This window comes from Doryrhamphus excisus, linkage group LG19 (genome assembly GCF_037039965.1).
Source record: "Doryrhamphus excisus strain RoL-2023G ecotype Guam linkage group LG19, RoL_Dexc_Guam_v1.1, whole genome shotgun sequence".
Lineage (NCBI taxonomy): Eukaryota > Metazoa > Chordata > Actinopteri > Syngnathiformes > Syngnathidae > Doryrhamphus > Doryrhamphus excisus.
This window is the reverse complement of record NC_136375.1, coordinates 5,499,337-5,527,027: the sequence shown is the minus strand read 5'-3', so window position 1 is coordinate 5,527,027 and position 27,691 is coordinate 5,499,337. Positions and strand designations below refer to the sequence as shown.

The 27,691-nt window shown below is 42.1% G+C and overlaps 1 protein-coding gene across 2 annotated transcripts in view; it reads right to left on the bottom strand.

Annotated features, from left to right (window-relative positions):
- Nucleotides 1–27,691, bottom strand: part of LOC131106878 (notch-regulated ankyrin repeat-containing protein A) — a 66,573-nt gene that overhangs the window by 3,021 nt on the left and 35,861 nt on the right. The window contains exons 1-2 of one of the 2 annotated variants that reach the window (XM_078798988.1): nt 10,624–10,658; nt 10,468–10,543 (exon numbers count right to left, since the gene is read on the bottom strand). Coding sequence is in view for 1 of the 2 variants with exons in the window: in XM_058056361.2 (XP_057912344.2) it covers nt 10,245–10,543; nt 10,624–10,690 (366 nt within the window). In the remaining variant the exon portion in view is untranslated. Of the gene's footprint in view, nt 1–9,977; nt 10,544–10,623; nt 10,691–27,691 lie in introns of those variants that run through there. The other variant, XM_058056361.2, reaches the window with a different exon arrangement.

Here is a 27,691-nt window from a genome sequence, read left to right as displayed (position 1 = left end):
TGGAGGAATGGGCGGAAACCCGGCGAGGTTATAGGCTGCTGCCGCCGCGTCTGAAAGGAGGGGAGGAGGGACGGATGGAAAGGAGGAGGGGCCAGGGCCTCTGATGGGGCGTGGTCTGCTAAAGTGGGGTTGGGGGCGGGGGAACCAAAATAATAGTTAAAGAGCATATATATTAGATATATTTATTATATTGGTGTAAAACTGCCTTGCATTTCTATATTTATGTAATATAATACAATATTAATAATATTGTAATAATAATATTTGTATAATATAATAATAATAATTTTGTAAAATGCCTAAAACCCACTATATTTTTCTTAGAATTCCATTTTGTCATAAATTTAGCCTAAACTTTTTCAACATTTCAGCTTCCTTTCTTTACATTTATTTGGCTTTTATTTTATTTCTACAATGGGACCACAAGCTGCGGTCACAAATGGGCCCTGGGGCCGCACTTTGGACACACTAACAAACTGCTCCGTTTGCCGTGTACTCTCTCGTTTGCCAAACAAAGCACTCTACTGCTAAATAACCCGCCATGGGGCCAAAGAAAGTTGCGAGTGGCAGCAACGATAAAATTGATTATTTCTTCATATTTTTGGGAGTCTGGAATGGATTCATTGGATTTTCCATGATTGTTGTTGAATTTTATCCCTACAAATGTGCCGCTGGGCAATGAAAAACAAGTTGCTCAGGCAACGACAGCTTTTCTAATATTCTGGTTACCTTAGCCATGTATCTAACGCAGGTAAACTAAACTAAACAGTTTTATCGAGCCATCCATCATAACGGATTAAATTTAAAAAAAGGTCTGGCTACATATATCTGTCTATTAAATGAAAAAGGAGGGCTAGAATGTGTATGATAACAAGAATAACATGCTTTATTTATGTTGAAAAGGATACCGCTGTGCAGTATTTCCCGTAATGTAATGATGCATTTAGGTGCTGTTGTATATGAGCCACTTTACTTACTCTAACCACAAAAAAGTCCAAACTAAGTCGTGTTTCTTGACTAACAAAGTCAGTGATTTAACAGCATATAATAATTGTCATAGTTGGGGGGTTTAAATTAGCGTGTGCATGCAGGTTACAGTGAGAGAGCAAACGGTGTAACAAATACACAAATGTCCACCTAAACGCAACCCGGAAGTATAGTATTCCCCCGCGATTAAGATGATCTGTTTGGGTGTTCTTGCTAGCTAATATACTTAGCTAATATAGTCGCCTTTTTGATTCGGTGACTTAACGCCACAAAAAGTATTAAAGTGTGTTGTTGTTGGTGGCTTGAACTAGCGTAGCCTAATGTGTGTTAGTTCTTTAAACGAAGCAAACGGAACCCAGAAGTGTGTGGTCTCCTTAACGGCGGCAAGAACAAGATGGGACATTTAGAGGCCGCTTCTTAAATCATAAAATGCGGATATATTGGAGTTGTTTTGGAATGGCGAGACGGTGTGGGACTTGACATAACAAAAGGCCCCGCACTACTTCCTCTTTGGCGAGTGAAAAGAGGTGACGCTGTGTGCGGATTGACACGCCGCGAGATCAACTCCCCCCACACCCACCACCGTGGGAACCGGGCGCCGAGGCTCCTGTGTGTGTGTGTGTGAGAGAGAGAGAGAGAGAGAGAGACAAAGAGAAAGAGAGAGAGAGGTGGTGAGAGAATATTGCCGAAGTGCAACAAACGTATGGAGTGGCGTCGATGGAGGAAATGAGTGCAAACCGCACAAGGTGTATGTGGGCCGTTTGGTTCCGCATGACTTTACATTTGTTCCCACACTCGCCTTAACTGCACATTTGGCTCACATTTGCGGCTCAACGTCTCCAGCTCATTTTGCCTATACTTCCTAAGCCACCCATAAAAAGTACATTCTCATAACCATCAAGTGCTATTTGGTATTATGTTGCGCCCCCCCCAAAAACTTTGGCCTGCTGGTCCCTAGCACCAATCTGACAACCAGGCTACAGGCGATTCTCTGATCATCTGACATTATTGTTGATGCTTATTGAGTAGCACTATGTTTCATGCGTTTAATATGTAGGTGCGTGAGACATATTTCGGGATTCGATTGTGTCACGAGTGAACAATGGCAACTGAAGACAAAAAAGGCAGCGTTCTGGAACAAAATAAGCATGACAACAGTCACTTTTATTGAAAATGTTGACCCAAAATCGGAGGAAAACGTCAATGTCAAGCTAGCAGGAGGGTCGGATGGGGAAGGAATTATCTCCAGTGAAATAATATACAGTGAAGAAAATAAGTATTTGAACACCCTGCTATTTTGCTATTTCTCCCACTTAGAAATCATGGAGGGGTCTGAAATTTTCATCGTAGGTGCATGTCCACTGTGAGAGAGATAAACTAAAAAGAAAAATCCAGAAATCACAATGCATGATTTTTTAACAATTTATTTGTGTGATACAGCTGCTAATAAGTATTTGAACACCTGAGAAAATGAATGTTAATATTTGGTACAGTAGCCTTTGTTTGCTATTACAGAGGTCAAACGTTTCCTGTAGTTTTTCACCAGGTTTGCACACACTGCAGGAGGGATCTTGGCCCACTCCTCCACACAGATCTTCTCTAGATCAGTCAGGTTTCTGGGCTGTCGCTGAGAAACACGGAGTTTGAGCTCCCTCCAAAGATTTTCGATTGGGTTCAGGTCTGGAGACTGGCTGGGCCATGCTAGAACCTTGATATGCTTCTTACGGAGCCACTCCTTGGTTTTCCTGGCTGTGTGCTTCGGGTCGTTGTCGTGTTGGAAGACCCAGCCACGACCCATCTTCAATGCTCTGACAGAGGGAAGGAGGTTGTTCCCCAAAATCTCACAATACACGGCCCCAGTCATCCTCTCTTTAATGCAGTGCACTCGTCCTGTCCCATGTGCAGAAAAACACCCCCAAAGCATGATGCTACCACCCCCATGCTTCACAGTAGGGATGGTGTTCTTCGGATTGTACTCTTCATTCTTCTTCCTCCAAACACGCTTATTGGAATTATGACCAAAAAGTTCTATTTTGGTCTCATCTGACCATAAAACTTTCTCCCATGACTCCTCTGTATCATCCAAATGGTCATATGCAAACTTAAGACGGGCCTTGACATGTGCTGGTTTAAGCAGGGGAACCTTTCGTGCCATGCATGATTTCACATCATGACGTCTTAGTGTATTACCTACAGTAACCTTGGAAACGGTGGTCCCAGCTCTTTTCAGGTCATTGACCAAGTCCTGTCGTGTAGTTCTGGGCTGATTCCTCACCTTTCTTAGAATCATTGAGACCCCACGAGGTGATATCTTGCATGGGGCTCCACTCCGATTGAGATTGACCGTCATGTTTAGCTTCTTCCATTTTCTAATGATAGCTCCAACAGTGGACCTTTTTTCACCAAGCTGCTTGGTAATTGCTCCGTAGCCCTTTCCAGCCTTGTGGAGGTGTACAATTTTGTCTCTGGTGTCTTTGGACAGCTCTTTGGTCTTCGCCATGTTACAAGTTAAAGTCTTACTGATTGTGTGGGGTGGACAGGTGTCTTTATGCAGCTAACGACCTCAAACAGGTGCATCTGATTCAGGATGATACATGGAGTGCAGGTGGACTTCTAATGGGCAGACTAACAGGTCTTTCAGGGTCAGAATTCTAGATGATACACAGGTGTTCAAATACTTATTTGCAGCTGTATCACACAAATAAATTGTTAAAAAATCATGCATTGTGATTTCTGGATTTTTCTTTTTAGTTTATCTGTCTCACAGTGGACATGCACCTACGATGAAAATTTCAGACCCCTCCATGATTTCTAAGTGGGAGAAATAGCAAAATAGCAGGGTGTTCAAATACTTATTTTCTTCACTGTAGCAGGATGATTTAAGATTCAAGTTTAAATATTCACAATTAGGTGTGAAATTGGAGAAGAAACGAAAGAGACGAAAAGTTGTCATTTTATAAAAATTTATGGTAATTATATGAAGTGTAATAAAAATAATATTCTAAAGAAAAGTAATGTAATTTTAGTAGCATAAAGTTTATATATTAAATAAGAAGATGTTCTTTTAAAATAGTAATATTATGAAACAAAGAAAACAATGAATAAAGTTGTGATTTTGGGGGAAAAAAATTGTGGAAAAATTTATAATATGGGAGTAAAGTTAAACTATTATTAAATTATTAAATTATATAGTTGGAAAATGTATAAAAATAACAACAGAAATGGGGAAAAAAACAGCTGTAATTTTACAAGAATAAGGGCAACATATTTGGAGGAAAAAAAGATTTTAACCACAAAAAAGTCCCAATAAAAAAACTTGTAATATTATAAGGAAAATAGCATTTTAGTAGCAGAAAGTTGAAATATGAAAATAATTTTTGAGAAGTTGTAATATGAGATACCAAAAAAATTAAGTTGTAAAGCAGGGGTCTCAAACTCGCGGCCCACGGGCCAAAAGTGGCCCCCAGGACACTAGTTTGAGGCCCCCGCCTTGATATGAAAGTTTAAAGTTAGTGCGGCAAGTGCAAGTTTGATATGGATGCTGTATGGTATCATGTACCCAGAAAAAATTATTACGTTTGATTAATGTTCATGTTAAAGGTTAAATAACTGTTAATAGTTATCCTCCCTATCAGTGTGGAAGTGGTTATTCAAGTTTTTTGCTATTTAAGTTTCAAGGAAATAACTTGAAGGCTACCGTTTAGGTCGCTAGCTCTCTAGTTTGCGGGTTAGCATGTGTCTCAAGACCCTGCAGTTGCGCAATATGTTGTAAATAAAAAGAGTATAAATGTGACTATAGTCGTGTTTTGTCATGTCTACAGGGCTCTAATAATGCTTTGTTCATTTTAATCTGAAAAAAATAATTTGTCTACCCACCAACTATATGTGGTTTCTTAAGTTTTTATTATTTGCCGTTTTATTGTTATTATATTTATTTATTTATTACTGATTGATTTTCTTTATTCTTGATTTGTTTATTTATTTTTCATCTTATTTTGTGTAGAAAAATAAAAATTAAGATATTTGAGAACAGTGGAATGTTTTATCAGAGCTTTTCTTGTAGAAAATTGGAACCGTTTAAAAAAATTTTTTTTTTTTTTTTGGAAAACCTGATGCGGCCCACTCTCACCTCGACCCGAGCTCCAGTGGCCCCCAGGTAAATTGAGTTTGAGACCCCTGTTGTAAAGGTTCTTCAAGAAATAAGTTGAAATATTTTAAAAAATTAAAAAAAAATGTAAAAATATGGGGAAAAAGAGCTAAACTGATACTACTAGAATACTTTTCACCTACTGTAAATCACCAAGTTGAAAGACAGTTTTTTCATGAAAGATATATAATATCACGTGTTAAAGTGGAGCTTCCATCCTTTCATTTTTGCCTGGAAGAGCGTTGGACACCCCTCTTCTACACCAAACTCATCCTATCCAGGGTGTGCATCTTCCACTGAGGTTTCCAAGCGTGGAAGTGATTCACCGCTGAGGTGCGTGTGCAGGTGTTTGCCTGCTGACTTACTCCTGTTTGTTCCCACAGCTGCAAAAAGGTGGGACAAACAAAGCCCTGACTCATTCCGACCAATGCGCCGAGATCTTTTTATGTTGCGTGTTCAGAAACAGATGTGTGTTGTTTTTTTTTTTTTTTTTTTTTTTCTGCCGTCGTCGCTGACCTGCGAGAGCGCCGTGCTTTGTAGTTGGAATGCGGCTCATGGTTTGTGTGTCACTGGGATTTGGATCTACATGTGTTTATGCCTGTGTTTCTCTCTCTCTCTCTCTCGGTGAGCGGTGTTGAAGTTGCGTTAAATCAAGAACATCTGTCCGTGATCAAAACATTTGGGCAGACCACAGGAGCAAAATGTTTCGGTATTTTTTGCGCTTAATTGTTTCAAATAATTCTCAGGGAGGCGGCCAAAGCCAGAAACAATACAGTTGGAAGACAGATCGGTTATTAAATGAGTTTTAGAATGGTCACACATACTGTAAATGTGTTCCATTTGTGTCTCCATTCTATCGCATTGCGGCAATAAACAAGATAGGCTTTTTTTTTTTTTTCCAGTGCGTGAACAAAGAGCCTGGAGTGGAGGTGACGGACGGCGAATCGGTGCACAAGGCCGAGCTTTGGCGCCGGGACACGCATGGAAAGACAGAAGGAGGTCCCGGGAGAGGGTGTGCATTCAGGAAAACGCACGTAAAAATGTCCATTTAAAAAAAAAATCTCATTGACAATGCCTGCATTCCTGCTGGAAAAGTGTGTGTAGTAACACAGAGAGAGAAAGAGAGAGAGAGAAGAGAGAGAGAGAGGGGTGGTGACGTGGTACCAGGGAGGGAGGGCCTTCTGCATCCAATTCATTCCGGACACCACGTGTCCTCGGAGCGTGGGAAAGAGGCGAGCTTTTCTTCCCAGCAAAGAAAGAGCAAGGATCAAATAACATGGCGTCGCAGCAGCGATGCCGCTCAGTCAGTGGAGGAGCGGCAGAGCGGCCGCAGAGGCAGAGGCTTCACTATCAGGGCACAAACTTAAAAAAGTCAGCAAGAGGCTGCGGTTCACTTTAAAGGCATAGGAAGGCGTGGATGAGGGCTGCGACCACCCGGACCAAACTCTTTCACATAAAGAGGTGCCTTTTTTGGAGCTAGGGTGTCAGCTATCTGCACCAGAATTGGAAAAAAACATCATTTGGATTTGTTTTTTTGTAGAAAAAGAGCAAAAGAAAATAGGCGCTTGACAGAAAAGTAGTTCCAGTATAGTTAGGGAATGGTACTTTAGCAAGATTGGGAACTAGGGATGAATGGATGCCCTCATTTGGGTCCTAAGCTACAAAAAAAAGTCTGGCAAACCGCAATCGTTAGCCTAAACCTTGGAATTACAACGTTATCAGTCGGGAACTCGGGTAAAAATGAAAACTGAAAAGAATATAATTTTGTCACGTGACTGTGTGGGGATTCATTTGCTAATACTGTACTCCATAGCAATACTGTACAGCGCCAATCAAAGTTTGGACCCACTTTCCCAGGCAGCCAACTGGGTGGCAAGGTGTGTCCACACTGTAGAATGGTACTGTATGTACAGTACAGTATGCTCAGAACACTCAAGTCCTGGTTGTTGGGTAGCATCACCCAAGAACCAAAACACTATCCTAATCAATTCACAAGTTTTTCATGATTTGGTCTTCAGTCGGGTGGCACGGCGGTCGAGTGGTTAGCGCGCAGACCTCACAGCTAAGAGGACCAGGGTTCGATTGCACCCTCAGCTATCTCTGTGTGGAGTTTGCATGTTCTACCTGTGCATGCGTGGATTTTCTCCGGGTACTCCGGTTTCCTCCCACATTCCAAAAAACATGCTAGGTTAATTAGCGACTACAAATTGTCTATATGTGAGTGTGAATGGTTGTTTGTCTATATGTGCCCTGTGATTGGCTGGCGACCATTCAGGGTGTACCCGGCCTCTCGCCCGAAGACAGCTGGGATAGGCTCCAGCACCCCCGCGACCCTTGTGAGGAAAAAGCGGTAGAAAATGAATGAATGAATTAATTAATGGTCTTCGGTCTTCAGAAAGTCCCAAATCCACCGTCCTAAGAAATAGCCTAAAATTTTTTGAGTGTCAAACAAATCAAAAGTCTCAAAAAGACACAAAAACACACATTTGATACATGAATAAAATGGACCACAAATCATTCATGCATCAAGACTCAAGGAAAGTCAAGCTGGACTAAGTCTCTGGCATGTCGTCATGTCAACTGGTCAAGTCTTGATCTAAACCAGGGGTGTCAAACACGTGGCCCGCGGGCCAAATGTGGCCCACAGGACACTAGTTTGAGGCCCCCGCCTTGATATGAAAGTTTAATGTTAGTGCGGCCCGCGCAAGTTTGATATGGATGCTGTATGGTATCATGTACCCAGAAAAAATTATTACGTTTGATTAATGTTCATGTTAAAGGTTAAATAACTGTTAATAGTTATCCTCCCTATCTGTGTGGAAGTGGTAAGTTTTTGGCTATTTAAGTTTAAAGGAAATAACTTGGAGGCTACCGTTTAGGTCGCTAGCTCTCTAGTTTGCGAGTTAGCATGTGTCTCAAGACCCTGCAGTTGCGCAATATGTTGTAAATAAAAAGAGTATAAATGTGACTATAGTCGTGTTTTGTCATGTCTACAGGGCTCTAATAATGCTTTGTTCATTTTAATCTGAAAAAAATAATTTGTCTACCCACCAACTATATGTGGTTTCTTAAGTTTTTATTATTTGCCGTTTAATTATTATTATTATATTTATTTATTTATTACTGATTGATAGATTTTCTTTATTCTTGATTTGTTTATTTATTTTTCATCTTATTTTGTGCAGGAAAATAAAAATTAAGTTATTTAAAAACTGTGGAATGTTTTATCAGAGCTTTTATTGTAGAAAATCGGAACCAAAGCACTGAAAAAGTTTGTATAATTTTCTGTTTTTAATGAATGTGTTTTTTTGGGGGGGGGGGGGGGGGGGCTGATGCGGCCCAGTCTCACCCAGACCCTAGCTCCAGTGGCCCCCAAATAAATTGAGTTTGAGACCCCTGATCTAAACCATGTCCCGAATCAAGTACTCAGATTTGGTCTTTAGACTGCAGAAAGCCCTTGATCTCAAAAAAATCACCTGCAACAGTCTGAAGTCATTTGTTCCGAGTGTCAAGCAAGTCCAAGGTCCTCCGGACTAAATATCTGCATGTCCCAAGGTAATTTTTTTAAATTCAGGTCCTAAATGACTGCCCCAAAGCAAGTCCGAATTATTTAGTGGTTTGGTCTTTAGGCTCCAGAAAGCCCAAATTCATCAATGCCAAGAAATTGGCCCATGTCTAGAAGATCTGAAGTCTCTTGTATCAAGTTCAAAAGTCCAAGTAGTGCTTAAAAAAAGACATAAAAACACAGATACGTTAAAACTGCACCAGGAATCCAATGTCCACACATCTTATGGACTTAATGTTTGGCCTGTCCTCAGTTAATTCTGAAAAAAGGCCCATAATTCGGTACAATTCAGTTGGCAAGTCACTGTCCCAAAAGCAAATTCAAAGTTTTTGGTCCAATTCGAAGTCTCCAGGTAGTAAAGTACCCCTGTTCTGAAAAAAGTTTAAAGTCCTTTTGGTGCAAGTCTCAAAAATCATGCACAAGCATGATTCTGGAAAATCCAAATCCAATCCCAAATGAGGCCAAGGTTTTGGTCCAAGTTTCAAATCATTGGTGCAAGTTCCATATTCTTGTTTTTTAGGAAGTCCACAGTTATTTGGGTGGAACTCCAAGTAATTTCAAATTTTCGACAAATGTACCGTCTTGGGTCAGTCCACTCATTAGGTAAGCTCCCAGATATCAGGTATTCCCACGACCCAGAAAGCGACACAATAAGAAGCATCAGAAGAGCAGTTCTTGAATAGCGTACTGATCCTACAATCCCAGCCACTATTGTCAGTAGTGTTAAGAACATGTCAGACCTGGACTTGATCTCCTTTGTCCATTTCTTGTGAAGATCAATGTTCAATTTCCCAGACAGAGTACCCCCTCCCAGGTTGCAAAGTGCTGACGGATAACTTGTTGGTTTAACATGGTGTAACATTACATCCACCCCCGACAAAAGCCGCAATTCTGCGGTTGAAAATTACGCAATTAGTAACGTGGAGTCAAGTGACAGTTCAGACGCATTCAATGGAAAGTCGGCAGACACAGAAAAATTTGTTTTTGATTCCCAACGCTGACATCAGTGACGACCTGCCTTGGGGAAACCACTGTGGCTTTTTACATCATACAATCATACAGCGGACATCTGCCAAGCGTTAAGGCTGGTTGGACTTTACAAGTGGAAGAAACCCATGTGGAGCTCTTAAAACCTTCAAGGTAAAGCCATTGCAGGATTTGGGAGGAGAGGAAACCAAATGTGAAGGAATTTGTTGGCTTAGGCTTTGCTTTCATGTTACACCTGTGCGGCTTTTTGTTTTTTTTGGATTCAGAACACAGCAGCGGGTCATTCTGAACTTTATAGGAAAAGCATAACTTTATTAACATATATTTTACTTTGCAGTTTGCTTTATCGCTGCCTTTGCGCAGCTTGCCAAATAAAAGACAATTTAAAAAAATGATACTGACAAGAACCTTGTAGTTGGATGGTCTTTTGCTGTTTTGTTTACAATTAAAGTACAGTTAGCTAACGTTGTGATGGCTTTGTCCATAAGTGTGGGAAAATGCACACTTCATAACGATCGAACCATGTGATAACTAATAATAACTACTAACCGTTACCGTTTATTCCGTCACGTGCAATACCTCCTGGAACATGGACAGCACCCGTTCAAAGTGGGAACCCTCCCAGAACACCTTGCCGCACCGAGTGCACACGTAGTAGTGCGGCACCCTGGGTACCAGCGTGGGCGGCACGGTGTGCAGCTGTATGGGCGCCCCACCAGGGAAGCTCAGTGTGAAAGGGTCCAGGTCGGACAGGGAGGCCCAGTGACACTGAGGGGCGTACCTGGGGAGATCCTGGCTGTCATCGAGCGGCTCGTCCTCCGCCAACGCGGGGGAAGCGTCGTCGTCTTGCAGAAATCCTACAAAGCCAACGATAATATCGTAAAGCACCTTTTACCACGGTGCTATGCCAGCTTTGTTTGATGTGTGGCTGGCTGACCTTTCTGTTTAAGCATCCTGATCATGTCGTGTCTGGGCAGGGCCACATATTGATCACTGTTGCAAGCCTGCCAAAAGGTAAAAAAAAACCATCAGTACAACATTTACAGCAACGCCCATCCATAAAAGACTATTTGGTTGGAAGTGGGAAAATACAAAGGCTGCTTTTTCTTTGGCTTTTGTGTTGTTTTTTGGTAGCATCACTATGGGGTGTTAGAATGTGAAGAAGGAATAATACATGATACATATCGGGCCGATATGACGAATTATGACATCATAGAGCAGGGGTCTCAAACATGCGGCCCGCGGGCCAAATGTGGCCCGCAGGACACTAGTTTGAGGCCCCCGCCTTGATATGAAAGTTTAATGTTAGTGTGGCCCGCGCAAGTTTGATATGGATGTATGGCTGTATGGTATCATGTACCCAGAAAAAATTATTACGTTTGATTAATGTTCATGTTAAAGGTTAAATAACTGTTAATAGTTATCCTCCCTATCCGTGTGGAAGTGGTAAGTTTTTGGCTATTTAAGTTTAAAGGAAATAACTTGAAGGCTACCGTTTAGGTCGCTAGCTCTCTAGTTTGCGAGTTAGCATGTGTCTCAAGACCCTGCAGTTGCGCAATATGTTGTAAATAAAAAGAGTATAAATGTGACTATAGTCGTGTTTTGTCATGTCTACAGGGCTCTAATAATGCTTTGTTCATTTTAATATGAAAAAAATAATTTGTCTATCCACCAACTATATGTGGTTTCTTAAGTTTTTTTTATTTGCTGTTTTATTATTATTATATTTATTTATTTATTACTGATTGATTGATTTTCTTTATTCTTGATTTGTTTATTTATTTTTCATCTTATTTTGTGTAGAAAAATAAAAAGTAAGATATTGAGAACAGTGGAATGTTTTATCAGAGCTTGTCTTTTTTTTTATGTTTTTGTTTTTAATAAATGCGTTTTTTTTTGTTTTTTTTTGGAAAACCTGATGCGGCCCAGTCTCACCCAGACCCGAGCTCCAGTGGCCCCCAAGTAAATTGAGTTTGAGACCCCTGTCATAGAGAGAAAAACACTTTGACCAAACCACAACCGTCCTCCCGAAATGCCACAACGGCGCATCGAAAGCCACAGAAGACGCTTAGGCTGCCAAAGAATCTGGCTTAAAGCCGTCCGCAAAGAAAGGGCCAGGTCCCGCTCCCATGGCCAGAAAAACCATCTCCCAGTTGGCCAGCAAACCACTCGCAGCCACGGTGTGTACTTGTGGCTCGCCGCTATTTCATATGTGTTATTAATTGTAGATATGTCATAGTATTTAGTCGTACAAGCGATGCCACCCGACCTAGTTCCCAGGCAGTCTTACCTCCGGGTCTGCACAAACTACAGTTAATCCAAATGTACAAAACAACAAGCTTATCGATGTTGGACTTGAGAAGCAGAAAGTATCGGTATCAGCTTGAAAAAGAAATAATGTAGGGCCAGTGCTTTAAATGAAAGCATCTATCAAAACTTTTCATCATTCATTCATTCATTTTCTACTGCTTTTCACAGGGCACATATAGACAAACAACCATTCACACTCACATTCATACCTATGGACAATTTGGAGTCGCCAATTAACCTTGCATGTTTTTGGAATGTGGGAGGAAACCGGAGTACCCGGAGAAAACCAGCGCATGCACAGGAGAACAACTCAACGCAGAGATAGCCGAGGGTGGAATTGAACTCAGGTCTCCTAGCTGTGTGGCCTGCGTGCTACCCACTCGTCCACCGTGTAGCCGAAAGATAACTTTATTAAGTGGAAATTCATTTGTCCTGCCATAGCACATACACACACATGCACGGGAAGAACATGCAAACTCCACACAGAGATGGCCGAGGAGGGAATTGATCCCGGGTCTCCTAGCTGTGAGGTCTGCGCGCTAACCACTCGACCGCCGTGAAGCCCTGAATGTTAAAATGTCACCTAAAACACTGCATTGATATTAACCTTTAAATGATACATTTATGGACCCAGTCAGGGGCGTCACTAGGTTCTGAGGACAGGGGGGGCTTAGCCCCTTGGAGATGCACAGGATATGAATGAATATAGTAGAAATTCCAAAAATCCAAAAAAACAAATAATAAACAAGAACCGAGATATAACTTTCCCACTTTTGGACAGATTTAGTAGAGATACTAAATTGTTTTAGGCCGCCATTAAATTTACACAAGTGCACACAATCTATGATATAATAATCATTATTATATTATTAACGAGCCTATTATTATTACGATCATCATTATTCTTCTTCTGATTATTACTACTATTACTAGTAGTAGTAGTAGGCTAGTATTAGCCTGCTTATTGGCTTGCTTAGTAGCCTGCTTTTGCCCTATTACATGAAATTTGTCAGAGATTTTTTTTATAATCAATAAAAAAAAATTAAAAATCAATAAAAAATATCAAATTATTTAGAGGGGATTAAGAACATTTTAGGGGGGCTGAAGTCCCCCTAAAATAGGCCTAATGGACCCAGTTCAATCACGTTCAATTCCATATGTTAAAATTTAACATCGGTTAGCTTCTTTTTCTACTTGACTGACAGGTATGATGGACACAGTTTGACTCTGGAACAGATTATTGCCATTTCCTATGAATCGGTATTGATTTTGAATGGGGTATTCTTTAGGACCGGTGTTTTCATACACGTGCATTTGCACAAATAAATGAAGCGCTGGCCTACGTGCACACGTAGCAGACACTTTCTTTTTCCCACGTTGTTGCTTCGGTGTGAAAGTAGCTACACAAAGATCAGTGTGTGCGTAGGAGAACGTTTACGCCTCAGTAACGTTCACACGTCCGTGCCGTCCTGTCCTCTACGGTGGAAGTCCCCTGTAACCACCCCCACAGTGGGACATTAGTGATCTCTCTCTCTCTCACACACACACACACACACACATACACATACATACACACACACACACACTCGTCTGTGAGCCATCCTGACAGCATGTGAGCGCTAAAAGCCTTGTCAACACACCTGAGCTCCACCCAGCAAACAGCATTCCACTTGGGATCCGGGCTGTAAATCAAACCCATTCAAGTTGCCTCACTTAAGTCAAAGTATTAGCAATGACGAAAGAGGGACACACTCGCTTAAGATGTTACGTTGGCTGTCAATCGGGGGTGAGGGTGGGGGTGGGGTTAGCACACAAGGTGTCTCCTCTGTGCTGTGTTTGCTTTTGCGGCGACTGAGGTTAAGACGTAGGGAGAGCGGCGAGACAGCGGAGGTGTGGGAAGAGGCCGAGGTGTCTTATTTGTGGGAATGAGGCTCATCCCTCCCGTTCGGCATTTTCCCTGCAACATGCATTCACTAAAAAAAAAAAAATTATAAATAACATTCCGTTGGCACAGACAAAACTCTCACAGTGCACGTAAAAAATAAAAAAGCGTGCATAGAAAGTTGTGTGCATATACAAAGAAGGCAACGGCCAGAAAAACAGAGCGGGCCTATTTGCTCAGCTCAAAGTTTCCCAGAGTGGAGCAAGCCAGAACCTGCTCTGAACTCTCACGGCTAAGCCGTGCACGGACAGGCACACACGCAAACCCGCATGGAAATCATGGCGTGATTCATGAAAACACAACAAGTGCAGGTATGCTGCACAAAGTGAAGGATGGAAATGCACATGCAAAATGTCCAAGTGGGTGGTTTGGGTCTAAATAAACACAGATGGCGGCGTCTTACTGCATGAGACCGGATGGTTTTCTTGCTGGTTTTGGCTTGTGGGAAGTACGGGAAGACTTTCCAAGGCAATATATTTCACTGCTGGACTTTATGGTCGTGCTTTTCATAAAAAGCATACAACGCGGTGCCACGGCAATACACAGGTGACTGCACATCCAGCTGCATGGAGATCAGTACATTGTTGTTGGATGGATGCAAATCCACTTACGTGTCCGCACAGGCAAAAAAATAGAAGGCAAAGCAGCTATTTTCATACCCGTTCATGCAGGTGGGTCGGCTGCAGCTTTGCAACCGTTTGTCACGGAACCTGACTAATTGTCACCAATTCATCTGACCAATGGAGCATGGGGCTGAAAGCACAGATATACAGTAGTGGCCAAGGACTACAAAATAATGACCCTTAATGCTAAAATATGGAACAGCGTCATGGCGACGGCTCCTCACGCTTTTTACTACAGTCAAACATGGCTTTTTTATGCCAAGAGTTTACCTCTATTTGCATAAAATCATGACACAATATTGCCCCGTACTATATCCTTATCGAGTGTGACTGCTAAATAACCAGCCATGGGGCCAAGGGAAGTTGGACTTAATTTTTCTTACATTTTTCTTTTTTTTTTTTGGATTTTCAAACTATTTCAGCTTCCATCTTGTACATGTTCTTTTTGTAATTCTGATTTCATTCATTTCAATGTTTAAAAGGAGAACTTTTTCCGCAAATTACAACTTAATTTCAACTTCATGATATTTTTCCCCTCACAATATAGCGATGCTATTCTCATAAAAGTATGATTTTTTTCTTGTAATGTAACAACTTTTTTCTCTTAATATTTTGAATTTAATTTAAATTTAACTCAACGCCGAGTTTTACATTTTTGCTGTTTTCTTGTTAAATACATTTTTTTATAATGTGCCGTGGGACAATTAAAAAGAGAAAAAGAAAGTGTGACTGCAAAATAACCAGCCACGGGGCCAAGGGAAGTTGGACTTAATTTTTCTTACATTTTTCATTAGTTTTTTGTAGATTTCAGCAAACTATTTCAGCTTTCATCTTGTACATGTTCTTCTTGTAATTCTGATTTCATTGCCGCAATGTTTAAAAGGACAACTTTTTTCCACAAATTACAACTTAATTTCAACTTCATGATATTTTTCCCCTCACAATATAGCGATGCTATTCTCATAAGAGTATGATTTTTTTTCTTGTAATGTAACAACTTTTTTCTCTTAATATTTATGATTTTATTTTAATTTAACTCACCGCTGAGTTTTACATTTTTGCTGTTTTCTTGTTAAATAATTTTTTTAGTAATGTGTCATGGGACAATAAAAACAAAACAAAAAAGAAACCCTAATTTATGGGAAGTTTGCATCAGCAATAAATTCCATCCTTTCCTCATTCATAATTATTTCACATTGTTTTCTGCTTGCTCATTATTCTCTAAAAAAATGCTTTTTTGTTCATATTTTTGGCTGTATGAAACAGATTAATTGATGTGGGAGAAATGATATCTGTTTGAGTTGGTCTTTTTGGAAGGAATTATTGACATGCGTAGTGTTAAGTTTAGAGGGAGCCACTGTATTTGCGTTTCCAGGCTCCAGGCTCGGTGCAAACAAAGAGCCATTTTTATACACTTGTTTTTTGTTTTTTTTTACCGCCATATTTCACCTCATTTCAATTAGCCAGCATTAAAATGACAGACCTGACAAGATCAAACAGACACCAAACGTTTAAACAGCAAACCAATTTCTTTTAAAAATAGAAACGTGAGTCATTTTGCAACATGTTGTCTGTTTCTTTTGTTGCTTGAGTGTTCTTCGGGGAAGCCGGGGCATTCTCACACTCCGTGTGGCCGTGCCAGAGAAAGAATGCTCCTTGCTGTGACAACAAAGGCTATCTAAAGTGTGATACTGTGTTTCAAAGGATGGGAGGTGGTGGAAAAAAAGGGGAGAGAAAGGGGGATATTGGAGAGGAGGTGGGGTGGGGGGTGAGGGGGGGTATATCCCCCCCCCTCACCCCCCACCGGTAACGCGCTCACACACAGTGCGCTGACTCTGTCGGCAGCTCCCATGGGAAAATCCTACACCAATCTGAAAAGGCGGCGCTCTTTGGGGGCCGATGTAGGTCACATGGTCTGGGCGGCCAATGGCTGGGCAAAGATTTGATTCAAAATGGAGCAAGTCAGGTAAGGGGCAGCGTGGGAACTGGGAGAGAAGACGCGCAAGAGGGGAGCCAGACACGCACCGTCGTTTCCCTTTGAAAATGTTGTCTTTTCACTCCTGGAGTCCAAGTCAAGGTTAGAGAACAGCAACCGAGACGGCTGCGGTCGACAACATATACACACCCTATACATGCCAAGAATATCTGGCCACGGAAAAACATACAGTACACACTTCTCATGGAAAGGACTTAGCCTTTTTACCTACAGAAATATATATTTTACGCCCCCCTCCCCCATAAAATCATGCATACTGTATATTATCTCGCTACATCTGATGTCCAAAGTGCCTGTGACACATTTTAAAACTATCATTTAACAAGAACACAAAAAAGGAAAAATCAGCAATTAATTTAAAAAAATGAAGTCAAAATATTACAATAAAAAATCTGCAACCTGACAAAAAAAAGTCATAATATGAAAATATGAAAATGTACATTTTACCTGCCCTTAAATATTAAAATATGAAAGAAAGAAATTTGCAACCTGACAAAAAAGTCACAAAAAATTACATTGACCCCTGTGCAATTGAGTTTGACACCCGTTATGAGAATTAAGTTAAGATTATGGGAATAAAGTTAAATTATTACAAAAAGAAGATTTACAAAGATTATTCAAGAGGAGAGAAAAATGACGAAAAAGAGCAAAGTTGATGATAATATTATTATAATATAATGGGCTGAGATGCCTTTTTTTCTTGGAATACTGAACATACAACATCTTAGCGCATCTACGTGTGTTGCTGCACTAAATATCAAATGTGGCCCTCCCTGGAAAAAACTTTGAATGCTCCTGGTGCAAAGATTTATACAGTATTTCCAAACAAGAAAAAGCAGACATTATTTTTATCATCTGTCATTAAGGGCATGAATTAATCAGCACACGCGGAGCACAATAGGAGGTGTTCTAAGAAGCATGGAGGGGAGTATGAATAAGTGATTGTCGTCCTGTTAGAACTTAACTGAGATTAATTGCGATGTATCAGTGTGAAAAAGGTTATGAAGCCATTTCTAAAGCTTTGGGACTCCAGCCAACCACAGTGAGAGCCACTGAGAGCCATTATCCACAAATGGCTGAAACATGGAACAGTGGTGAACCTTCCCAAAGATGAGTGGGCCAAAATTCCTCCGCAGCGCTGTAAGAGACCCATTGCAAGTTATCACAAACACTTGATTGCAGTTGTTGCTGCTAAGGGTGGCTTAAGCACTTAGCCAATTAGCTTTAGGAGGCAATCACTTTTTCACACAGGGCCATGTGGCTTTGAATTTTTTTCTCCCTCAATCATAAAATGTTTCATGTTTGCATGTTCTCCCCGTGCATGCATGGGTTTTCTCCGGGTACTCCGGTTTCCTCCCACATTCCAAAAACATGCTAGGTTAATTGGCCACTCCAAATTGTCCATAGGTATGAATGTGAGTGTGAATGGTTGTTTGTCTATATGTGCCCTGTGATTGGCTGGCCACCAGTCCAGGGTGTACCCTGCCTCTCATCTGAAGACAGCTGGGATAGGCTGGGATAGCACCCCCCGCGACCCTCGTGAGGATAAGCGGTAGAAAATGAATGAATGAATGAAAAGTAAGGGGTGTTTTATTTTGTGACCGAATAACCGAAAGTGCGTTGCTCACTTCGGCTAGCTTAAATTTTGCAGAATTCGCTCTGAACAAAATTGGTATTTGGACAAACAGTTGCACAATCGGGATCTAAACGGCCACTTTCTCGCCTGATTAAAAAAAAAAAAATCAACAAAGTGATTTATTTATTTGAAGAGTTTAGAGCTAAAGCGAAATCAGCTTCAGCCTGTTGATTTCGGCTCGGGTAGGAGCGCAAAGCATTGTGGGTTATCATGTAGTACGCTGTAGTGTAAACGCTTTGCATACTGTCTGATGCATTAGTAGTATGGGCATGGAAGTATGTAGTAGTTAGTATGCGCTTTCCAACACAGCCATGGAAAGGACATGGAGGGCCTCCAATTGACTAGCGCTGTTCTATACTATGGAAGCTTCAAAACCTTACAGCATACCTTCAAAAAAAACTAAAGCAAAAGCAAAACACGCTCGCCGAGGTAATCCTTGAGTCACATTCTCAAAACAAATGCTGAGGATTTATGAGATTTGCTGAGATTTCGCCAATTATGTTGTGGGTTTTGTGTGACTTTTTCCACTGTATTTGGTTTGGTCCCGGACTAAACCAACATGAAAGTGCAGTTCAGTTCACCCAGCATGAACACAACCACTCAATAAGCCAGCATAAAAGCGAGACATTTGAGTTATTTCAACAACTATGTCCGTTGCCCCCACTCCCCCTTTTTTTAAAGTCAGGTCACATCTCTTAACAAGTCCCATTTGTCTTTTCAGGCATTTAAGATCAACTTAAGGACCACATGTTGAAGCGACCCACATCCGATGCGGGAAAAAGATCAGATTCCGTGCGGTTTGGACTGCTCGCACCGCCAAGAAAAAGTCACATATGAAAAAGGAAAAAAAAAAAGTGCAGTGCAAAGGTAGCCAAGAAGATGATAGAAGATGTTGGGATCTCTCAAAAAGTCGTTTGAACTACCCCCCCCCAAAAAAAAACGGTTTGTGCGGTTCAAAAGTGGCTATAATCAACACCAGACTGAAAGTGGAACCAAACACGACTACAAAGCCGTAAACAGAAATGTATCCATATTACTGCGTCCCACCGAGCAAAAACCAAAGTCATCCATCTTGCCGAGATATTTTGGTTGTTTGTGGTCCATGTGGCGGTCATCTACGGCCATGCCTTTCTAATATATCCAATGAGCTGAAATGTTAAGACTTTCACATGAAAATCCAGCACAGTCGGTATTGCGCTCCAGCAGGAAGCCGAGGCAAGCGGCGCGGCCACCTTTCCCACCTTTCCCACCGCATCCTGAGGGGATCTGGCCAGCGTCTGACGTAATTAGCAGCCCCGTTAACTAACCACTACCACCTGACAGCAACCTGAACTTGGACCACAGCGGAGCTTGTCTGGGCTTGACATCACACACTCCTTCCTCGTGACTCAGACGCACGCATATACGCTGCAGAGTCACGCCGCAGATGGAAAAACAAACATGTAACGACCTTTTCCCATTTTCCCAGAGGTGAACATTGTCTAGCTGTGGTACAAAAAGCATGAGCAGCTAAATCCTGCATGCCGTGTCCATCCGTGATCCGCCTGGCGTTCAATCACCTCTATACTTAATGACAGTCACGACAGTGGAGAGTTTATTTTCACTTCCATGGTGACGGCTTTCCTTTTCTTTGGTGCACCAACGCTTGGAAGACAAAAACATGTGGAAGACATGAAAATGAACATCCACCCGGCACAAACTCAAATTAAAAAAAAAAGGTAAAAATTAGTATTAAATAAATAAATAAAATAATTAAATTAAAAATTAATAACTAAATAATAAAACTATTAAAACAAATAATAATTATGAAAAGAACTACTATAAGTATAAAAACTTTCATTTATTTCATTCTTGGCTGCATGGTGGTTGAGTGGTTAGCATTCAGGCCACACAGTTAGGAGACCTGGGTTTGATTCCCCCCTCTGGCATTTTTTTTTCAGGGCAGTTTGCATGTTCTCCCCGTGCATGCGTGGGTTTTCTCCAGGTACTCCGGTTCCCTCCCACATTCCAAAAACATGCTAGGTTAATTAGCGACTCCAAATTGTCCATAGCTATGAATGTGAGTGTGAATGGTTGTTTTGTATATATGTGCCCTGTGATTGGCTGGCCACCAGTCCAGGGTGTACCCCGCCTCTCGCCCCAAGACAGCTGGGATAGCCTCCAGCACCCCCACAACCCTTGTGAGGATAAGAGGTAGAGAATGAATGAATGAATAAATAATACAACTATTAAAACAAATAATAATTATGAAAAGAACTACTATAAGTATAAAAACTGACTGACACTTTGAGGAATGTAAACTATAAAACAGGAGACCTGGGTTCGATTCCCCACTCTGGCATTTTTTTTTCGGGGCAGTTTGCATGTTCTCCCCGTGCATGCGTGGGTTTTTTCCGGGTACTCCGGTTTCCTCCCACATTCCAAAAACATGCTAGGTTAATTAGCGACTCCAAATTGTCCATAGGTATTGGGGAATTGGGGAAAGGAATATTCCACCCCTGTGAATCCGGTTGTATGTTCATTCGGATTGGCACTTTTCTTTCGGAATGAGGTGTATACAAAGGTTACATTCTTTCCGTTTGAGCAAATAAACCAAATGCAATTGGAATATTTGGGTCCATGTATACGTGGCTAGTGTTTCTTTTTTTAGAACACACAAAAAAGGGAAAGACGTGTGTTGATGTTTCACATATGGATGGTGAATGTTCAGTTTTCACTAGGGGCAGCTGATTTGCCCCATTTTCACCCTTTTAGTGAGCAGCATTCCAGGAGTAGAGGCGTTACCGCTGGCCTTTTGTGCACAACAGTCATTTTGTAGTTTCTCTTGCTAACTTGTTTTCCTCATCTTGGTCCCTAATCCCCATTTATTGGAGCTCAAGGGTTAATGAAGAAGCTAACGGTCCACCGTAGGCGCACCAATCGCGCTAATGCTCTCCCTCGCCTTGGCACCGTCACTTCATTCTGTTTTCTCTCCACTCAACCTTCAACCCCAACCTCTCTTGCTCCCTCTCTCCAACTGAACCGATGCTGTCCTCCCTCGCTCGCTCGTTCGCTCGCTGTGCCTCTCTTCAAGCTTCATCTACCCCCTTCCAGGGTTCCCCTTCAATCTCCCTCGCCACTTCTCTCTTGGTTGTCTCTCACCTCTAACCCCCTCCTTTCTCCGCTTCTCTGAGCGCTCTCTTTCTTCCCCCTTCAGACGCCAACCAGATAGTTGAAGCCAGTCCTAAGACGGGAAAAAAAACGTGTGCTGAAAAGGTCCATTGGACAATGCCGCTCGCTCAGCAATGTGTTTTTAAGGAGGGATAAAAAAAAAAACCATAAAAAGCTGGATTAGACAACCGCCTGGTCCTCCATTGATGGGCTGCTTCTGACACTATGGGTAAAAATGAAAAACAAGCACAGTGATGACATGCAACACTTCTGGTGATGTTGCGAGTGGTGTAAACTCATCGGCATCGACTATAAACAACAAAGAGTTGCTGATTGGGTGAGGGGCAGTTTAGGCCCCCGTTCATACAGAAACAGTTTTTCTTTTTCACCATTTCAACTTTTCCACCTCAGTTTTCATGACTGTTTACATGAAAACCGGGGCAAGTTTTCATAGGAATAAATCTTATTACTATGTTCCTGACAGCAAAAATATGAAAAAAGTATAGTTGTCTATACAGAAAACAATCCAAAATAATTAAATGCTTATCCTTATTAGGGTCATGGGGGTATGCTGGAGCCTATCCCAGCTGACTTCAGGTTGAAAGGCGGGGTACACCCTAGACTGGTGGCCAGCCAATCACAGGGCACATATAAACAAACAACCATTCCCACCCACATTCATACCTATGGACAACATTATATGCATAATTTTGGAATGTGGGAAGAAATCAGAGTCTGTGGAAAAAACCCACCCACACACGGGAAAAAAAGCTAACTATACACGGAGATGCCCAAATGGAGATATCAACCCAGATCACCCAGATCTCTTGACTGTGAGGCCAACATGCAAAGCTAAGCTAGCACTAAGCTACTGTGCCTTGTAATACTTATCTCACTAGGCCAACAAGCTAAAAGTCAACTCCGAAGTCCTGATATTACTTCCTGTCTGCCACCCATTCTGGTCCCCTACAAGTGGAACTGCCTTACATTATTTTCTCCTATTACTGTATGTCCAATAAATTGGGTATTATAATTGTAAAGATGACTATGGGGTGCTAGCTCATATCTATACGACTCTAATAATGTAATATATATATATATTTAAAAGAACGTAAACAGGTTTTACAGTGTATGCCATAACTGTAGTCCTTCCTCATGACATTATGATTGATAGCTTTGCTCCGTGAAAATAAATGCCCTCGCTTTATTAGAAAATAGAATATCCGCAACACATACGTACATATGCTAGTGTTATATTCCGTATGGACTGATCAACTAAAGAAAAAAACTGTCTCTGTGTGGATGGGGGGCCTTAAAAAAACGAAACTCGGATGCCTGTTTTGGTGAACATGCAAGTGTTTGTTTTGTGTGCATGCAACAGCTAGCGCACATGCAACCGTTACTCTTTTGCAGACAGCCTCATTCCACAAATTCCCGCAAATTCGTATCATGGAGAGTACGTGCCAAGTGGAGCAGATATTACGACATCCACCGCTTTCTTCTGACGTGTGCCAACAGCTCTGAAACGGTTGCAACACCCACACACTCCAAACTGTCAACCTGTAGCTACTTTTGCGTGCGCGCACACACACACACACACACACACACAAACACACACACACAGGGGTGTCTTCAGATTCAGACCCTGTAGTGTGCCTCACTTTGACCTTTTTCATCAACGTATGTTCCTGACGCAGAGGAATGCAGGGAATGTTATTGGAATGCAGAGCGTTTCATCCAAGACTGTAAATACTGACAACACTGGCAACCACATGGAGATCCGATTGAACAAAAAACAAGACTGGAGACCTTTAAATGGGCTTGACATTGTCCCAGTACACTCCTGATCCAAATTCTGTCCATAAGCCTTCTGATCTTTAAGCCTTCTTCATTGTCTGGACGGAAGAACTCAAAGGACTTGTAGATCTTTACACATTCTCTTCTGTCCATTTGGCCATCCTCGGGCCAAATGAAGGTTGTGGGTGGGAAGGCATTTAAAAAGAAAAACAGGTCTTCAAAGGCCATGTCCCGTTCAATTCCACAAAATTGGTGGTTTGGAATAAGCAGGAGAGCACCAAACATGGGACACTGAAAGGTGTAAGAAAGTCAAGGAGATCCCATCTAAGATGTTTTCCACACGACGCAGTGGAGGCGGGGCCATCACTATGAGGGGTGCTTTTTGCTTCAATAGAACAATGGAGCAGTGGAGCGGTGCAGGGGTGTCAAAGGACATGTGGGACTCCGACTATGTGGAGATGTTACAGGGCGCATCCCTCATGGCGGAAGTTTATAAAACGGTGGTTTAAAGGTCTACTTAGAACCTCCTTAGGATCCAACATTCGTGCAATTTAACAACTGGTGTGAATATTTTAATAAGGAGTCTATGTCAATAAGTTGCTAAGTCCCGCCCCCGTACCCAGCAAAGCCGTCAACCAATCGTCTGTGATTCGGGTAAACAGCTGAAAGTTACAATAAATGTTTTATCGGGCACATTGAGTTGTGCGAGAAATTTCAATCCGGTCCTACTTACGGCATCAAACTTGAGGTTCAATAACAGCGCCGCCATATGCATTGCATCATGGGGGTCCTTTTCTTCTTCTCACATGCTTTACATACTGTACTTGGAAGGGTACTTGACGACCTTATACCTGAAGTTTAGGCTGAAACAAACAGCAGCAACTGATAAGACCCCCCACCCCCCCCCCCCAAAAAAAAGCCGTTTGTCTCTGTGCCATAAAATATGTGATCAGGTTTCAAGCCAAAGTGCAGCATGCTAAGGAAGGGGTGAGATAAAGGGAAATAAAAGAGGTTAAGGGCTCGGGGTTAAGTGGCAATAATGATGCGGGGTAAGACATCAGTGGGTGTGAGTTCAAAGCCGCATCAAAGCGTCTGGGGGGGGGGGCCTTGCCCATGTCAACAAGACACGTAGGAGGTCGGGATTCAGAGGGGAAGCAGAGAGGAGTATGTATGTATGTATGGGGGTAAAAAAAAAAGGGTGGCAGTGCACCGTAATGAACAAAGACCGTAGGGGAAGTGGGTCGGAGGTGAGAGGTTGGGTAAAATCAGGGGAAGGGGGCTCGCAATGAGGCGGTAGTGTGAATGCGGCCATCGCCGGGGATGATGGAGAGAGTTGTTGTGTCACACACACTCTTTAATTCTACCCTTCCTTCCTTCCTTCCCTTCTGACGCTTCTCCCACTCGGCGGCTGGCCCCAGCGAATTCCCCAGGGCCGGGGGCAGTCCCCTTTCAGTCTCCAGTGACACAGTAATTAGAAGTGTGGGAACTGAATCCAACCCGCTTTTCTGAGCCCCACCACCCCCCGCTTACACCCGCTGCCCTCCCCATGCGAGCTCGCTCCCATCCTTTCACTTGTCCTTGCCCCGAAAGCAGCCCCAGGCAGCCAGGCCTTCCTCTCAGCTTCCTGTGGCATCTTAGTCACATCACCACACCACGGAACCCCAAGGTGGACCGTATCATTTAGTTTTATTAAAAAAAAAACATTTGAAACAAATGGCACACAAGATTCCCTATCTAATACCTGGGTGACTTCTCTTCGCTCCTCACTTTGGGGCAGCACTTGAAACAGAAAAGTTGGTCTGCACCCCCCGGGGTTTAAATACTGTGGCGGATTAGCCAATAGTTGCATCCAGATGGGAATGGACCACTGGGTGAAAAGGATGTAAACAGACAAGCAGACAAACCACATGACACACCAAACTATAGAAGAAGAAAAAGCATATGTGAATAAGTCTGTCGTCTTCGCTTTCCGAGGCTCATCTAGACTTCTGATGAAGTGGAATGACTTCTGCGAGTCATTTTGGACGATAAGACAACAAAATATGTTGCCTTACATTTGGGGTCCAGACCTGCAAACCAAAAGGCGTGCATCACTTTTCACCATTTTCTTGTAAAATCAAAGCTCCGTATGCCGCTTTGTTGTCTGTGCTTTTTTGTCTGTGCATTTTTCATTGAACGTGGCTGCCAAAATAACCCTCCACGGGGCCAAAGAAATTTCCGAGTGCCAGCAATATGATAAAGAAGGCGAGATGATCTGTCCACTCCTCCTCTGCTCTTTGTCAATGTCACCAGCAAGACTCGTCAAAGGTAAAATATTATGTAAAATGCTAATTTATCCATGTCATTCATGTCATTTAGAATTATATTGCATTGCTCCCTGTATGTACATTATACTCTAAAACATATTTTTTGTTAATATTTTTGTCTGGAGCGTATTATCTGGATTTGCGTGACTTCCTTGGGAAAAAAAGCCTTGTTTTGGTTTTGGACCTTTGGAAACGAATCAAAAAGAAAAACATTTGTCATTTCTGTGTGCTGTCAGTTGTCTGCCAAGTGCTAATTAAAAAGTACCATATTTTCTGGACTATAAGTCGCACAGTGCCAAAAATGCATAATTAGACAGAAAAAAAACATACATAAGTCGCACTGGAGTATAAGTCGCATTTTTTGCGGCTACTTGACCCAAACAGACATCCGTCCAGACATCATAGACATACGTCCTCTTGGAAGACAAATTCTAACAATAAAAGAATAGAGAACAGGCTGAATAGGTGTAAGATATGCTAACACAATTGTTATTCAGCTACACAAAAAATAAATAAATTATGTAACATAATCAGTTTGTTCATTTATAAGCCGCTCTGCAGTATAAGTCGCAAAATGCCAAAAAATCATAATTGGGTAGTAAAAAAAACACACAAGTCGCACTGGAGTATATGTTGCACAATGCCAAAAATGCATAATTAGGTAGAAAAAAACATAAGTCACACTGGAGTATAAGTCGCTTGTCATAAAAATAACTTATTTGTTATGGAATATGTGCATTTTCTATCCTGTAAAAGCTTGACCACAAGTGTGAATGCAGTAGCAAACAATATAGGAGGTGTTATGATCTAATTTTAACATACTGGTGATCAAACAACAGTCAAGCAGCTTAGACATATGGGACGACTGAAACGTGATTGAACCGTAATATTAAGATATGCCTTTATTCGTCCCTCAGTGGGGTAATTTGTATATATAATTTGAATATAGATCCAAAAATAGAGTGTTGGTCATGTACTGTATTTGGAGAGTCGTGGGGCAGTGTCCTCTGTGCCCATGACAATAAATACAAGGTATAAATACTGCTGTAAGCTAGTGATGTGTAAATGAGGCCAAAAAACTGAGCGTCTATCAATGGGAACAAAGGCTAAGATTAATGTTGACCTTACATGATATAATCTCATTATAAGCGAGACTGCATCATCCATATCTAATACACCAGCAAAGGGGGACAAAAAAGCACAGCACCAACTGGTAATTCAATTAAATCTTGTATCGGGGATCTGGAATCCCCCCGTGGGCCACCTGTGATGTTCATGGGAGCTCCACATCAAACTCACTCACACATCGTGAACCTCATACCCCTCCATTCACCCCCACCGTACAGCCATCCTCCGCCACCCCCTTCCTCCACTGCCACAGAGTCCCCGATCCCTTCCAACAGAGCAACGCTGTCTCTACCGCTCTCCGTCAAGCCCACCACCACCGCCCCCTCCCATTCGCTATCTCCGCGCCGATAACCATGGGAACAGCAGCACTGTGGGAACAGGCCACCGAGTTGACCAAAATAGACAGCAAGGAAAATGGAGGGAAAGAAAGAAAGGGTCTAAGGATGTGTGCAAGACGTCCATGGGATCATGCGGACAGACAGGTACTCAGGGCGCTGCTCCCACCGCGTTCAAAGGGGGGGACACGCTGATGGGGATGGTGGGACGTGCAACCCTTTCAGCCTCTCAGCCGCACGTTTCTAACGCTAGCAAGTTGACACCCTCGGCCACAAACACCCCCCCCAAAAGGATGCATTACTGCTACAGTATCGCACCCGCAACCACACCAAGGGTGACTTTCAGTTCAGAAAGGGGAAGGGTTGGCAGTGCAAGACAAATGGATGGATGTTATGTCGGTGTTTATTTGTGTTTGGTCCATAGGCAATGCTACCGCTCCCCAGAGAGGGTACACAGAAATACTCGCATGCAAACACAAATACTTTTAATGACGCAAGATAAAATACCGGAATTAAGTTCCTATGAGAAACATACAGGGAGGAAATGGGAAAGGATGCAAAAGCTAATTCTCTAATTTACCACTGCATGTATATCTTTCGCTATTATAACATAACAGTCCTATGAATAATCTATCGATAAGCATCCACTTTCAGTACACACTAGTATTTTTGTCCTGTGACCAACGGCTGCACTGTAAATAACAGATGCATAAAGCAATGACCACACCTGCCAACCTTGAAGAAATTTAAGTACTCCTACATACATACTCCTCTCTGATTCC